The 16,353-nt window shown below is 33.5% G+C and overlaps 1 protein-coding gene and 1 non-coding gene across 3 annotated transcripts; both read left to right on the top strand.

Annotated features, from left to right (window-relative positions):
• The first annotated feature begins 549 nt into the window (after positions 1-549).
• On the top strand, positions 550-656 carry LOC128287429 (small nucleolar RNA R71). Its single transcript, XR_008278129.1, has one exon. It is a non-coding gene; the product is annotated as a small nucleolar RNA R71 (small nucleolar RNA).
• A 7,655-nt stretch (positions 657-8,311) lies between these two features.
• On the top strand, positions 8,312-15,157 carry LOC108476526 (phosphatidate phosphatase PAH1-like). Of its 2 annotated transcripts, none has more exons than XM_017778749.2 (11): positions 8,312-8,710; positions 9,519-11,140; positions 12,035-12,633; positions 12,727-12,800; positions 13,214-13,298; positions 13,494-13,580; positions 13,814-13,886; positions 14,160-14,203; positions 14,308-14,436; positions 14,518-14,616; positions 14,744-15,157. In XM_017778749.2, exons 2-11 carry the CDS (start codon positions 9,685-9,687, stop codon positions 14,795-14,797), a joined length of 2,700 nt encoding a protein of 899 aa, XP_017634238.1. In that variant the 5' UTR covers positions 8,312-8,710; positions 9,519-9,684; the 3' UTR covers positions 14,798-15,157. The 2 variants fall into 2 exon arrangements, with proteins under 2 accessions (XP_017634238.1, XP_017634239.1); XM_017778750.2 differs by lacking the exon at positions 8,312-8,710 and adding an exon at positions 8,755-8,960.
• Positions 15,158-16,353: the final 1,196 nt, after the last annotated feature.

Genomic DNA, 16,353 nt, shown 5'->3' with positions numbered 1-16,353 from the left:
GAAAAACTAGACGGCTGAGTTGGTCTAGGTTGGGCGTAGTTGTTACTGGTTCTAGCCCCTTGGTTACTCCAAGAAAAATTCGGGTGGTTTCGCCACGATGGGTTGTAGAAGTTGGATTGCAGTCCTTACCTTCCTCGATTTTGGTTTTAGTCACCCATGTAATATACGGATTCGAGGTTTGATGGACATTTTTTGAACAAATGTCCTTCCCCACAATAAACACAGGCTATACTCTCAAATTGGTGAGGTGGTTGGGCTGCAAAACTATTAGACCCATTAGTAGTAAGATTCTTAAGCATTAAAGAAATTGAAGATACCTGAGATGCAAGTGAAGTGAGAGCGTCCACTTTATGTATTCCAGCGACTCGTCCTCCTGACGCGGCTCAATTGGTTGGACATTGATAATTGTTACTGGCAATCCTCTTGATGATTTCGTAAGCCTCATTATAAGACTTAGAAAGGAGAGCACCGTTAGCAGAAGCATCCACTACCATCCTCGTGTGAGCATTGAGACCATTATAAAATGTCTCAAGTTGGATGCAATGTGGGATTCCGTGGTGAGGGCATTTCCGTAATAGCTCTTTGTATTGTTCCCATGCCTCATACAAGGATTCATCATCCATTTGTTGGAAGGCAGTGATCTCGTTCCTCAACTTAGCATTCTTGCTAGGTGGGAAATATTTCATGAGAAATCTTTCGGCTAACTCTTGCCATGTAGAAATTGAGTTTGGTGGCAATGAATTCAACCAGGCTCGAGCTCTATCCCTAGTGAGTACGGGAACAACTTCAATCGTAATGTATCTTCGGTAACTCCAGCTAATTTGAAAGAGTCGCTCACCTCCATAAATAATCTTAAATGAAGATGAGGATCTTCGGTAGGCATTCCACTGAATTGGCCCACTGTCTAAAGCATCTGGAACATGACTGGCTTTAGCTCGAATTGTTGTGCCTCGATTTCGGGTCTCCTAATGCCCAAATTAAGATCGTTAAATACTGGCACAGCATATTGTCTTAAAGCTCTATCCCTATCATCAGCAATAGTGATAGGATTTTGAGCAAGGTTTGCTCCATTTCCTTGATTCATATTCTCGAAATTCATTCCTTCAGTCCTTTTCTGGTTCGCTTGTCTTCTTCGCTGTTGGAAAGTTCGTTCAATCTCAGGGTCTACAGGGAGTAAGTCAATAATCTGGTCAATACTCATAAACATCTGAAATAATCACAGAAAAATTAATTAAGTTAAAAATTAAACAGAAAAATAAACCAAAATGTAAAACTAACAAAATCACAAATAACGACTTTTTAAAACAGTCCCCGGCAACCGCGCCAAAAACTTAGAGCGACGGAAAAATGTGCAAGTGTACACAATCGCAACAAGTAATAAAGTGACAAGTAAATGTCGAGTTATCGTACCCATAGGGACTGTAAAAATAATTATTTATGAAAGTATTTGTAAAACACTTTGGCGAGGTAAAAATAATTTGATTTTAAAATATGGTCAAAAAATACTTAAAAACTAAGTAAATAATTAAAATAAAACAAAAGAGTTCTGGTGCACGATTTCAAATAAGATTTAATCAATGTAACATACTTGTGTTGGATTAATTATATTTCTTTAACTTAGAATTATTAAACTCATGTTTACATTGTTACGAATAAATTCACAGTAACCCAGTAATTTGCTAACTTATGAACAAATTTACAAACAAAAATCCATCCATCTCTTGACATATCCCTGTGTCAATTCAACCTACTAAACAGATTCTAGTAAGCAAACATGTTATTTCACATACATATTCATTAAATTGAACCAATCTCTTGCATATCCCTATGTCAATTCAAACGATTAATAAAATCTAATAAGCATATAAAAGACTATGTGAAGTAACAAGGCATCCCTACCTTGAAACAATTTAATCACAATAATCTTGCAAGTTATGCAAGGCAATAATATCGCCAGATACATTGCTAATCTAACCTTCAGCTTCCTTAGAAGAATAAACATGCACTGATTAAGTACTGTGTCTATTAATTACAATTGCAATTTGTTTAAATAATTAATTCATTAGTTACCTCACAGTCGTAACGCAAGAATAACTTAGGCATGATTTTACTTAATTAAGCATCTTACCGAGCCTTATAACAACATAAACACGGCAGGCTTATGCTAGCCTCATTTTTAATGTTTTTTACGTTTTTGGAGTCCTAGTAACTTGATTTAGCTTATGCTAGCAATAATTTAACCTAGGGTTTATATTTGGAAAAATACCCATAGGTGAAATTTGTGTATTTTGGTGTTTTATGATAGTATATGAGGTTTTAAATTATGTTAGACAACTTGTGCTACTCGGTTTTAAGCGAAAACTAGCAAAAGGGCTTAATCGGTAAAAATACCTAATAGTCATAAGTACATGTTAGAGTGAGAATTTGATGTTTCCATAGAAGGGAAAAATGATCAGCATGTCATAAAACATAAGAAAATAGGCTGAAGTTTAATTTACGAGCTTTGGGGAAAAAGTGTAAATATGCAAAAGTTTAGGGGCAAAACTATAATTTTGCCAAAATATGATTTTGGGTCAATTTGAATAATGTGAGTCCTAATTAGACTATATTTTAAATGATAGAGCAAGGAAAACTAAAATTCAGGCTAAAATGGGGAAAATACCAAGTTGTGGACGAAATGGTAAAAGTAGCCATTTTCGCATACGAGGTAAGTTCATATGTAAATGTTGGTAACATAGTTATTATTTTAAATGTTTTAATGTTATTTAAATGATATGATAATTATTATGAAATATTATACTTGTGATAATTGTTTGATAATATGTCAAATTATGTGATATATTTGGAAAATGTGAAATACTACCGAGTATCGGTATCGGCATTCCGTAGAAGATGGTTGAGACACATGATTGGGAAAAAGGTCCCGTTGAACCTTAGGAATGGATTAGGATACAAGTGACATGTCACTAGGATATTTGGGCATCCGAACTCGTTGAGTTGAGTCCGAGTTCACTTATGGATGCGAATGTCTGAACTCATTGAGTTGAGTCCGAGTTCAAGAGATGTAACTAGGCATCCGAGCTCGTTGAGTTGAGTCCGAGTTCACTTATGGATGCGAACGCCCGAGCTGGTTGAGTTGAGTCCAAGTTCGCTTATGGGCGGGTTACATGGTAGCTTGGCTACATATGTGGCACTTATGTGCAAACTTTCCATGTATCCGAATTATATTCTGATGTGTTCAACGGGTAAAGTTCTACTCAAATGGAGGAATACTAGAGATGAAAGGGACGTATTGGTGAGTTTTGTGAAATGGATACTTTGAACAAGTATGTACTTAACCCTCGGGTTGGAAAATCGATAAAACAACAATATGGTAAGATGATAAATGAAAATGTGATATGAATGTCTCAGTGATGATTATGCAAATGATGTTTTATGTTTGCGTATATAGTTGTGTTACTTGCTATTTGCATGTGAGCTTACTAAGCATTTATGCTTACTCCCTCCTTTTCATTCCTTGTAGTGTTGACAAGCCAGCTCGAAAATCGGGAACGGTCGGAGGCACACTCACACTATCCGTATACCATCTTGGCATAATGGCTTGTATATTTTGAGTATGGCATGTATAGCATTATAATCATTTTGTATATATGGTCTTATGATATGGTTATTGAGTGGTATGGAAATGCTTGGTAATGATTAGCCATTGGAATGGCTAATCATGATCATATTTGGTGTTATGTATGCTAAATTACTAGCTAATCCATGGAAAACATGAAATAGGTAAAATTTACCATAAAATAGATTCAGACAGCAACAGTGACGTGAGTTTGAAAAATCATTAAAAATATTAGAGATACAATTAGATGGTGAATAAAATATGGAATTGAAGAATTATGAGTCTATTTTCATATGGATTGAACAAAACAGGTATATGAATTATATTTTATGAGATGTTTAAATTTTTGTGAAACAGGGCCAGCGCGATTTCTGGATCCCCTATTCTGACTTTGGAAATTCACCATAAATTTTTCAAAGATAATTAGAAGTCATGACTTATATTTACAGATTCCTTATTGAGTCTAGTTTTAAGAGAAACAAACTTCATAGTCATTGAAATTCTGTACAGAGAGATATCTGATTTGTAATACATAGAGGTCAGAGCAGTTGAACCCTGAAACAGGGGAGACTTTAACTAATAAACTGTACTGATTGGCTCGATCAAAAAATTCTATAAAAAAATTAGTAAATATATAAATGAGCCTATTTTCAGGGAAAATTGACAGAATTGGATTTCGAGTTTCGTAACTCGAGATATGAATTTTTAAGCGACTGTGACGCAGATTGCTAGTTTAACTGGAAATTTTAAAAATAAATTGTTTGAGTTGTTTAAGTAATGAATTAAGTCTATTAACACCTCGTGTTCGACTCCGGCGACGGTCTCGGGTACGGGGCGTTACACTTATGAACACCTAAATTGCTGTTCCAAATGGCTAATGAGAGCCTCTTTCCCAAGAGAAGAAATCGACACTTGAACAAGAGGGAATGGAATAGAAGAAATGAGAGGAAAGTGAGAGAGGGAATGAGAGAATGATGTGAAGTGAGGGATTCCTTGAATGATCAGCAAGGAGTGGTTTTTATAGCTGATTGTGGCTGCTAAAAATAGCAAATTCCAGCAGCCAAAGAGCCCTCCCTTGGCCGGCCACACATATGGCAAATTTGAGAGTTTCAACTTTGCTATTTTAAGCTTGGGGCAAATTGACCAAGCTATAATTTAAGGTGGGGTTTGAATGCAATTTAGAAGTCTTTTGAGAGCCTTTTTGTAAGCATATTTAATCAGCTAAATTGCTGATTTGGGTCAGCATATGGACAGTTCTGGGCTGCCCATTTAGTGGCTGGTTCGGTTCACTCAATTTGGCTCTACCAGTGCGATTCAACTGGACCCTTTCTCCATAATTAATTAAAAATAATTTATTTAACCCAAATTAAATGGGGAATAAATTAAAAGTAATTAAATTATGAATTAATACACATTCCTGGACCGTCTTAGGCTAGAAATTAAAGTGCCTTGATACTTCAAATTGCTTCTCGGTTTTGTGCTTTCAGCAGTGTTAGCCGAGCCAATTTTCACCCTTTATGCGAATCTATCAAAAATAGTCAAAATTAGTCAAAGTTAAGTTTAGAATTAAATAAATTCACCATGTTCATATTTTTAACATGACTTAATTATTTTATAATATTTAATTATTTTTCGACAAGAATTTAACCGAATTTGCATGAATTTAAGAGAAATTGCGTATGAAAAAGTATAGAAATTTTTGTGTTTCTACACCACCAAACTTAATTCATTGCTTGTCCCGAGTAATGCACAAATTTTGAAAAGAATCTCTTGGAAACACCTTTGAAAAATTCCTTCAGAACAACATTTTTCCCAAAACTATGAGTTTAAAATACTTATGCTCAAAGACAAGAAATCTGATCGTTATGCTACTTAAGTATACATATTGTTCTAATTAAATTCAACAACTTATTATAATAGCAAAATTTAGACTAAATGCTTTTGTAACAAAGACATGTTAACCCTTACCAATTTGATTTTTATTCCTTTATTCAAGACTAAGCTGCAATCATTAAGCTTAACTTATGTCTTCATATGTTGATCGTAGCAATTTCTCTCCACTAATGTAGGTAGCATGAGGACTTTGAATCAATAAGTCTTCATCAAGGTTGTAACGTGGCTAGGCTAGGGGTAGATGAAAGATGGATAAATTTGGTTTAAAAACCCTAGACTCAGCCTCAATCAAACCTTCGGAGTTTTTACCTTCGATACACCAACTTGACTTTTATATGCTCTTTTGTACATCTCTTTCAAATACATGTGCTCTCTCTCCTTTTTTTTGTTTACACGAGCACTTACTTTGTGTACTGTAATTCTCGAGCAATTGATACTTCTTTTCAACTCCCCCAAAATTATTTTCGAAGTACGTCTTGAATATTACTGAGTCTAGTATTTGGGCATGTTAAGGTCCCATTAGTCAACTATGCTACTGTCGAGATGCACCAGATGGATAGAGTGCCGCAATTTGGATTCTAGCAACCAATTTCTGTGACACCTAAGGTGCTCGATTATGAGCACAAAATTGACTTATGGCAATCAAATATGCATTGGCCGCTATTCTTCTCAGAATATATCAAAATATGGAAAAATCGATATGATCATATACCTACTCGCGAATCGATCATCATTCCAGAGTTAGCGTGTGCACCGAATTACATGCCATGGTTTAGGAACCATGGCAAGCCATATTTGCTCTCGGAAGAGCAGAGGAGTTGACAAATTCGTATCGAAAGGGAACGACGGGGCCCTTTAAATTCAAGGAAAAGGGATGACAGAACGAATCCATCAACAGCGCCCACACAGTCACCGAGCCCAACGCCTCAAGCAATGACATCCACACCACAGTCCCTTCAAATTATGCCAGGTGCGTAACCTAGCGCTTATATGTATCCTAACCCTTTTATGTTTCCTTTTCCTAGTCCTATGCCAGGTTGGAATGCATGGCTCGATGCATCTCCTTTCCCGATGACTCTAACTGAACCGATGATATATAAGCCATCGTCGCATGAGGGATCGCATGAGGCACCGTCGGGGAGCTCATCTCATTTCCAATCTCCATCGCCTTATAGGATTCAAACATCTCCGCCGTGGGTGATACAAACACCTCCACATTCTTTGTTCTATCAAGGTTGGTCATCCTCCCAACACCCACAACCAGAACAACCACAACCCCTGCCAGAGCAACCACAACCCCTGTCGAAAGCTGAATCAAGAAGGAATCTAGCGTGTAACCATTGACCACCCCCATGTGGCACTGATTCCGACCAGCACATGTATTTATTTTTTTAATATATTTGTACAAACTATTTTTTAAATATATTTGTACAAACTGCATTTTTCAATACTTTTGCTGACAGTGCATACTGCTTGGAGCATTTTTGACATTATCTTTTCGGAATTGTCTTCTCAAAATTATTTTTTCAAAAACTACTATAGAAAAAGAGCGTCCACATGGGAGATTTTTTTAGTACTTTTGCTGACAATGCATCCTGCTTGAAGTGTTTTTGTCACTATTTTTTTAGAACCGTCTTCTCAAAATTAATTTTTCAGAAACTACTGTAGAAAAAAAAACAAAATCCCTCTTATCAATATAATTTTTTCAAGACTCAACCCTAAACCCTTTTACAAAGACCCTAAAAGCTAAACACAATTATTTTTAAAAAACTCTAAACCCTAATTTAATTAATTTACTTAAAACCCCTCAAACCTAATTTAATTAATTTAAAAAAATTCTAAACCCTGGTTCTTTAAAAAAAATCCTTAAACCTTAAACAAATAAAACTTTAAATTATTTTAACAAAACCCAAATCTTAAAACCATAAAACCCTAAACCCATAAACCCTAGGCACTAAACATGCAAATAACCCTAACCCTAGAAAAACAAGAGCTAAAACGCATCCTTGAGGGAGCGTTTTTGCCATGTCAGCAAAGCGCGTCCACGTCAGCGCGTTTTTTGTTGACATGGCAAAAGTGCTCCCTTAAGGATGCGTTTTGCTGAATTTTCTCCTTAAAACACTCCTATGTGAACGTATTTTAGTGTTTTTAGCCCATTCCGATAAATAATAAATAAAGTGGCCCATTTTCATAAATAAAGTAGGAAATGGGTCTTTATTGGTAAAATGGTCTATATATATTCTATTATTTATATGTTTATAATTTTATTTTCATATAATTTTTGAATCATTTATAAAATTTTATTAATTTAAAATATATGACTTGTATTAATTAAAATTCAATATATATAACTTCAAAAATAAAAATATTCAGACCGATTAGGGATTTGTAGGTAAAATCTTAATTTTTATTTTATTTTATATTTGAATTATTTATATGTTTATAATTATTTATATTTTATATAATTTTGAATTATTTATATTTTTTATTTTTAAAGGGATTTTATTATATATTTTTAAATTTTATTTGAATATTAGCTTTTTGAGTTTTTTTGTAGATATTTATTTTGAATTTTAGATATTTTGTAGATTCCTTTTTAAATATTTTAATTTTTATAATTAATATATTATAAAAATTTAAATTTATTTTAAAATTTTAAAATTTTGTAATTACTTGGTATAAATAATGATGTGGTGGTGCTTATGTGACTTTTGTATCTTGTCTGTCCCTATGTGATTGGGTTAAAACATCTATGACCATTGTTAAGTAAAGGCTTACTAATGGAAGTATCAATACAGGAGAAAAGAATAATTTATAAAATATTACCAAAATGAAAAAGTAGATATTATGTAGGGGGTAATTTATAAATTATGCTTAGGTAGAATTCCTCAAATGCCCTTAAGGTGACGTAAATTTACAAGTTAACTTTCTAGCTTCATCGCGTAGTTTTATCCAGAACTCAGAACAATCAAAAGCCTTCATATAAGTTCGTTTCAAGTTTAGCTTTTCACTGCTTCTCCTCCTCTGCCATTTAAATTTTAAAGAAATTTATTAACATTATTATAAATTAATTACAGAAAAAAAGTCAAAATCCGAAGCTAAAAGAAACAAAAGAAGTTAAGAAAAACTTTCGAGACAATCTTAGAATCGTCTTGATTTCAAGCTGCAAGATTGGACCTTCCTGGAATTTTCTTATACGTAAGTTTTAATTGACTTTTACTAAATATATAAATATTTATAGATTAATGCTGAAAATATTGGACTAAAAGAGTTTGATTTTTAAATCTACAATTTCTCTTTATTTAAATGCATTGGCTATCTTTTTTTTTTTTTTTCTGTTATGAATCTTGTTTTGACTGTTCTATAATTGTACAACCAACGATTATTTTCTGTTTGGTTGTTGTGAAAATTGGAGGAGAAGTAACTCGATTTTTTGGTGTTTCTTAAGGTTTAGTATTTCTTCTTTTGTAAGAAATGCGTTTTAACTTTCTATTTTGGTACTTTTACTTATTATCTGTGAAAGTGTGATTTCTAGTTTCTGGAGTTGGCATGAAAGTGACGGCTGATTGATTCCCTGCTGGCTTTCCTATTTCTTTTACATATTATTTTCTTGCAGATTAAAAAGGAACATTTTAGGGTTTAATATTTGCTCCTTTTTTTTTTAATTGAATGCAGATAGCTCAACATAAAGAATAAAGAATAAATACAATTTACGTGAAAGAAAGGTTTTGATGCTTACTGTGGTTTATTGGATTCATCCTTCATTATAGAAAATAAAGAATATGAATAAAAGGGATCATTTTAGGGTTTAATATTTTCTTGGTTTGATTTTGAATTGAATGTAGATACCTCAAGGTAAAGAATAAACATTGTTGAGAAGAAATAAAGATTTTGATGTTTACAATGATTTGTTGGATTTATTTCTTTATATAAAATAAAGAGTCTGATTAAAAGGGAACATTGTAGGGTTTAATATTCGCTTGGTTTGATTTTGAATTGAATGCAGATGCCTCATGGTAAAGAATAAACATCGTTGAGAAGAAAGAAAGATTTTGATCTCCTAGTGATTTGTTGGATTCATCTTTTTTCTATATAAAAAGAAAGAACTGGAAAAGGATTTTTGTTATCTTTCCTTGAATTTTGCTGATCTGGTGAAGGTTTAGTGTTGACAAATGAACGTGGTTGGCAAAGTTGGGAGTCTAATTTCACAAGGTGTGTATTCTGTTGCTACTCCTCTCCATCCTTTTGGCGGGGCTGTTGATGTGATTGTTGTTCAGCAACAAGATGGGACATTTCGAAGCACACCTTGGTATGTTCAGTTTGGAAAGTTTCAGGGTGTTCTAAAAGGGGCTGAGAAGTTTGTTCATATAATCGTTAATGACATTGAAGCGGATTTTCATATGTATCTTGATAACTCTGGGGAAGCATATTTCACAAGGGAGGTTAATTTTTGTAAAGGAAATGAGACAAATGGAGATTTGAAAGATTCTGATGGTGAAGTTATACGGGGTGAAGGTAACAAAAATATTGGTGAATTTTATAGACTTGAACATAGTGTCTCAGATTCCGTGGTTGCTCAGTTGAGGGACAAACATGATTTCACAAATCTAAAACGGCTTGAAAGGGCAGAATCAGATACTAGGTACTATGAATTTCAGGATGAGCAATCCTCAATAGACAGTTCAGTTAATTTTTCAGAATTTGGGTCTGGCAGATTTGACGGTTTAAATGGCGAGTGTTTTAATGAAGCACAGGGTTCGGATTCAGAAGTTGTCTTGGTTAGTGTGGATGGCCACATACTTACAGCCCCCGTCTCAGCATCAGAACAGGGCGCTGAAAATGTGCAACTAAGCACACCTCAGTTCCATCTAGGACCAGGTGAAGGACCTGATTTTTGTGAGGACAATGAGGAGCTCAGTTCAGGTGATGACATATGGGCTGCTGACTATATTAGTAAGCTCAATTCGGCTGCAGGTAAGGATTCCTCTGATAATATTTGCAGCTTGAACGGTAAATCTACTGCTTTGAGCCATCCAGAAGTTTGTGAAAATGGGGTGGAACATGCATGTCAGACTGAAGAAACAAACCTTTCTAACCATGAAGGTGAAATGAACAGGCAAAGTGACATTGAAGATGCAGCTGTGCTTGAGAAAAAGGATGATATTTTTAAGAGCTGCCTTGAACTATCTGAATTGGGTGGACATGGTATTGATTCTAAGGAAATTGTTAGCCCGTCAGAAGCTCAGATCTCACAAGATAAACCTCCTTGCAATCCTCTAGGTGACGATGAAACTGAAGAGGAAGCTGTTGGTGACTCCAAAGATGTGCCGTCTTCCACTTTTAGTCCCAATTCTTCCAACAATAATGGATCTCCTGAGTTACAATTTGAGGGTGAACTAGTTGAAATCGAAGTTTTGGATACAGATTTTATGGGTTCTAACATTGCATCTGTTGAATCTGTTAGTAATGACCATGAACAAAAAGATGAGCAATTTGGTGCATCAGCAGCAATTGAAGGGATAAATAGTAGCCAGCAAAGTCCTGCACCAGAGGATATGACTGGCAAAAGTGAGATGATGGAAACTGAAACAACTTCTGGTAAAGAGAGAGAAACTCAGGCAAGGTTGGGTAAGGAACTAAGGACCTTTGCCTCCTTAAATTGTTTCTCTTTCTTTCTTTCTCTAATTCTCCTAGAATACTTGGTGTTTTGTTTGAGGAAACAGAGTCATTCTCTGTTTTCATTTTCCTTAAATGTATAGAATGTAGTGGAAACCATGTTTGTTTGGAAACATAGAACAAGTCTTCTAGAGAATGGGAATGAAAAATGGGGCAAAATTAGTGAACTAAAAAGAAATAAAGAAAAAAAAAGATGTTTTCGATGAAACAAGTGATTTTTAAAATATCAATTAGTTGTCAACTTGTCATTGCAAACCTATGTTAGAGTCACCAAGTATGCAAGATCATTGTTATTTTCTTTTTGGATGTTGCTGTAAACAATCTAAAGACCCAAATTTAACTCATCTGACATGCTAGATGATTATTATTATTATTATTATTATTATTATTATTATTATTATTATTTGGGGCAAAACCTTAAAAACCGTAAGTCATATCTTCCCCCCTAATCCGATACTTAGCTTCACATCTTTGGTCCCTTTTTTTTTTTATAGAACAGTTTCCTCTGTTACACATATAGAGTTGGATTGGGAAGTGAATGTTTATTCTTTTTCTTGATAATTTTTTCTTTTTCTTGATAATTTTTACATTACAAATTATTTTTTAAATTTGAATTCTTATGTATTTTATTGGCAATTTTTATTATTTTAATTTGAAAATGCACATACCAAACACATTTTCACCATTTTTATTTTTGAAAGGGTGTTCATTTTTATTTACCAAACATGATTATCAAAATTCAGAAAATAGGAGAAAATTGTTTCAGAAAATTAAAATAGAAAATAAGATAATATTATCTCATGCTGATCATCATCTTAGCTTCTCTTGCACACCTTAAATTTCCAGGGTTTGAGATCTCACTCTGTGGAAATGAACTTCATGCGGGTATGGGGTTAGATGCTGCAGCAGAAGCTTTTGAAATGCACCGCATATCACATGAGGAATATAAAAGTAACGCAATGTCAATTATTGAGAATGAAAATCTGATCATCCGATTTGGAGGGAAGTACTTTCCATGGGAAAAAGCTGCTCCTATTGTTCTTGGAATGGCTGCATTTGGTTTAGAGTTAGATGTTGAGGCTGGATATGCAGTCCCTGTTGAACTGAATGAGTCATCAAACACAAAGAATAATGATTCTATAGTCGCTTCCACATCCTCTGGCAATAGATGGAGGCTCTGGCCCATTCCCTTTAGAAAGGTCAAAACACTTGAGCACACCCAGAGCAATTTGTCTAGTGAGGAGGAATTTGTGGATACTGAATCTACTCTACCAAATTCACAAGCAGATTCAACTCCAGCATCCAGTGGAAAGATTGAATCTCCCCGCAAGCAATTTATTAGGACAAATGTTCCCACTAGTGAGCAGATAGCTTCCTTGAATCTGAAAGATGGTCAGAATAAGATTACTTTCAGCTTCTCCACCAGGGTCCTTGGAACGCAACAGGTTTCAATTCTTTACCACTCGATTCTTCCAGTAGGTTTGCAAGGTCTGTGTTATGCTCAAATTTATCCTCTTAAACCCATGCATCTTTAATAGGTTGATGCTCATATTTACTTGTGGAAGTGGAATGCAAAGATTGTAATCTCAGATGTAGATGGAACTATTACCAAGTAAGGACTTTTACCTCCTGATGTTATCTCTCTGCATCTTTTGAAATGTTCTTGTTTCACCCATTTATGGACCTTCTAAACTCACTTATGATTCTTATTATGATATATATTCTGGAAATGGCAGATAATTTCCTTACTAGACATCATTATGATGAGTACAATTTTGGAACAATAAATTAAATTGGACTATAGAAGTGAAGGAGAAAGTTTTAGTAAACCATATACTTATGTTTGAAGCTGAAAGTAGATCTTCCAATATGATCTTTAGTGTTAAAGCAGCAATGCATATTTATAGAAGCTGTCTGTCCTACCCTATTTGATTTGTGGTGTAATCTTTCGTTTGAACATGTTTCAATCATGTATAGTTTTAATAAAAGATGTGTCTCTCAATAACCTTGACACCTCTCTTTCAGGTCTGATGTTTTAGGCCAGTTTATGCCTTTAGTTGGAAGGGATTGGACACAATCTGGTGTAGCTAAACTTTTCTCTGCTATTAAGGTATGTTTTTTCTCATTTGTTTCGATGTTCACTCGACTTGCTTGAGACTTACCGCAATTTGTGACAATCTATTCCTTCATCAGGTTTTAGAATGCAAGTTTATGGAATAACATTTGAAAACCTTAGTATTATGATGGTGTGAACATTATCCCATTATCATTAAGCTTCGTCAACTGAATTGTCTGTTCACAACAGGAGAACGGATATCAGCTGCTATTTCTGAGTGCACGAGCAATTGTTCAGGCATATCTAACGAGAAGTTTCTTAAACAACCTGAAACAGGTAGAAAATACTCCAGGTTTTGGTTTGCTTGCTTAAACATTTTTTTTCTTGCTTTTACTTCTAAAGTATTATTTGCCTTTGCATCTAAATACAACTTACATTTTCCTTATGAGAGCAAAAAGGCATTAGAAGAACTAAAGAGAAGCTACTTCTACACCATGGTCCTTTGTTAAAACGATTTTACTCTGAAATTATGACTAGTAAGTTTTTAACTGATTGACTTGTTTATGCAGGATGGAAAAGCTTTACCTAATGGACCTGTTGTTATATCCCCCAATGGGTTGTTCCCCTCATTGTATCGCGAAGGTGAGATCTTGCTTATATATTGTTTGTTCATTGAAGTACTCTATTTTGCTGTTTTGAGTTTGCATCACAGTTTTATGGCTTCAGTTGAAAGTGTTGCTATAATTGATCAAAGTGGCTGTCTTTGTTGTTTTAACCCTTTCGGCTATATTTTTTGTTACATGCATGCATTATCTTTTGTGCCCACTTCACTCCTTTTCCTTTTCTATTATTCTTTCCCCTTCTTTATATTAGTTTATAAGTTTCATATTACCATTTCCACCTTATTCATTGCAGTGATAAGAAGAGCACCTCATGAATTCAAAATAGCTTGTTTAGAGGTAAATTCTGGAATACTTAACCTTGTTTCTCAATGTAGATTGAAATTGTTACTGTGATAGCGTGTCCTTTTACGTTGAGTTTCTTTCTTATACGTGCATGGCAGGATATCAAGAAACTTTTCCCCTCTGACTACAATCCATTCTATGCGGGCTTTGGAAACAGAGACACGGATGAGCTGAGCTATAGAAAAATTGGGATCCCAAAGGGCAAGATTTTTATTATCAACCCAAAGGTACGTGCTTTCTATGTCCTATTCATGTAAGAAAAGAAAAAGAAAAGCTGGCAGTCTAACAATCCGACTCAAAACTGGCAGGGCGAGGTGGCTATTAGTCATTGTATTGAAGTGAAGTCATATACGTCATTGCATACTCTCGTTAACGACATGTTTCCGCCAACTTCATTGGTTGAGCAGGTAAAAGAGTATATTTCTCGCCTGTTTACTTACAATTCTACAAATTCTCTGCAACTGTCCCCGTTTACGGTTTGTCTCAGAGTCTTGAAAATAGTACTATTCCCCTGATATTCCAATTCCTTTGCAGGAAGATTTTAACTCATGGAATTTCTGGAAAGTACCATTGCCAGATATTGAGTGAGATTGCCGGTAGCTTAAAGAACACTGTCACCGTTCAGTTGAGGTGAATCGACTTGAAGATCAATAGCTAACGTGCTTCACAGAGGAGATTACTTGAGATTCTTCAAGCTTTTAACTTTGCCTTCCAGTCTTTTAGTTTGACACTCATTGGTGACCTGCAAATGACATGTACGGATTCATAGATAGTTGCAAGTGAATGAAATCAAAGTCATTGCCACCCCCATAGCTATTTTTTTCCTATAGGGATTTCATGAAATCAATTTTTATGTTTGATTATAAACTGTAATAATTCAACACTTTTTATACTATACCTTGTTTGAATATATTGATTTTTAATATAATACCATTTTATTGTTGTCAATTCACCAAATATTATATATATATATATTGTTAAATTTAATCCTTTCTTTCAACAAGTTAAACCAGAAAATCAAACTTTTTAGTGTAATGTTAAATTTAGCTTTTAATGCCTAAATTTTTTGTCAATTTACTTTTTATTCTTTTTTTAGTTAAGTTTGATTTTGTACTTTTTTTAAAAATCAAAATTTGATCATCAACATTTCAAAAGAGTTAAATTGTTGATTTTTCAATGAAACTACTAACTAAAGTGTTAAACTTTTAAACATGATAGTTCTAATTACAATCTACATTTTCATGTTAATTTTTTATGAACTTTTATTATTTTTAAATATAAAATAGTTTTATCTTCTTCATTTTTATATTTTTAAAATTATTTGTTGACATTGGCATATAAGATAAATGACAATGTTGGCATGAAAATACATATGAATCGCCATGCGAGTTATCACAAGACACAATTAAAAATAATATTTTAGTTATCATTTTATTAAAGAAAAAGTTATTTGATTCTTTTTCAAAAATTGAGGTCAAATTTAGTTAAAAATAAATAATGGTCAAATTGATAAAATTGAGAACTAAATTTGACATTATACCAAGTTTTTTATTAAATAAAATTCACAAATTTTCAAAATTTATATTATAGGAAAAATAAGAAAAATGCTTATTAGTGTACCACGATTAAAGTTTAAAAACTTGTTTTTAAAAAGATGCTAAAAGTAATGTATTAAAAGTAATTTTTTTCAATATATTATATTTTAAAAATATTTTATTTTGTTTGATGTGACATAAATATAAAAAGAATTCAGTTGATGAAGTTTTGATAGTAAGGCTGAATTATGAAAATTTTGAGATTTATAATTTAATTTTCTTTATATTATAAAAAGAATAAAAATGAAAAAATTGAGTTTTAAGCTCAATACTTGGCAGACACATCAACCGTTAATACTTTAATATAATCTAAAAGCCTTGACTGTTTTGTTTTGTTTAGTTTTTGAGGGTTTGACTTTTTGTTTATTGAAATATCGTGCCCAATAAATACTCTTAAATAAAAAAAATTGACTAAATTACTAAAAATACAAAAAAAAAAAGCAAAATTACCAAAATAGGTATTTTTTGAAAAATTTACGAAAATAAGTTGATTTTACGAAAAGTGACAACACCAATATTCTTTTTTATTTTGTGATGTATCCTATTAAT

This window comes from Gossypium arboreum, chromosome 13 (assembly GCF_025698485.1).
Source record: "Gossypium arboreum isolate Shixiya-1 chromosome 13, ASM2569848v2, whole genome shotgun sequence".
NCBI classification, from domain to species: Eukaryota; Viridiplantae; Streptophyta; class Magnoliopsida; order Malvales; family Malvaceae; genus Gossypium; species Gossypium arboreum.
Note: the sequence above shows the minus strand (reverse complement) of the source record. Positions and strands in the feature narration are given on the sequence as shown.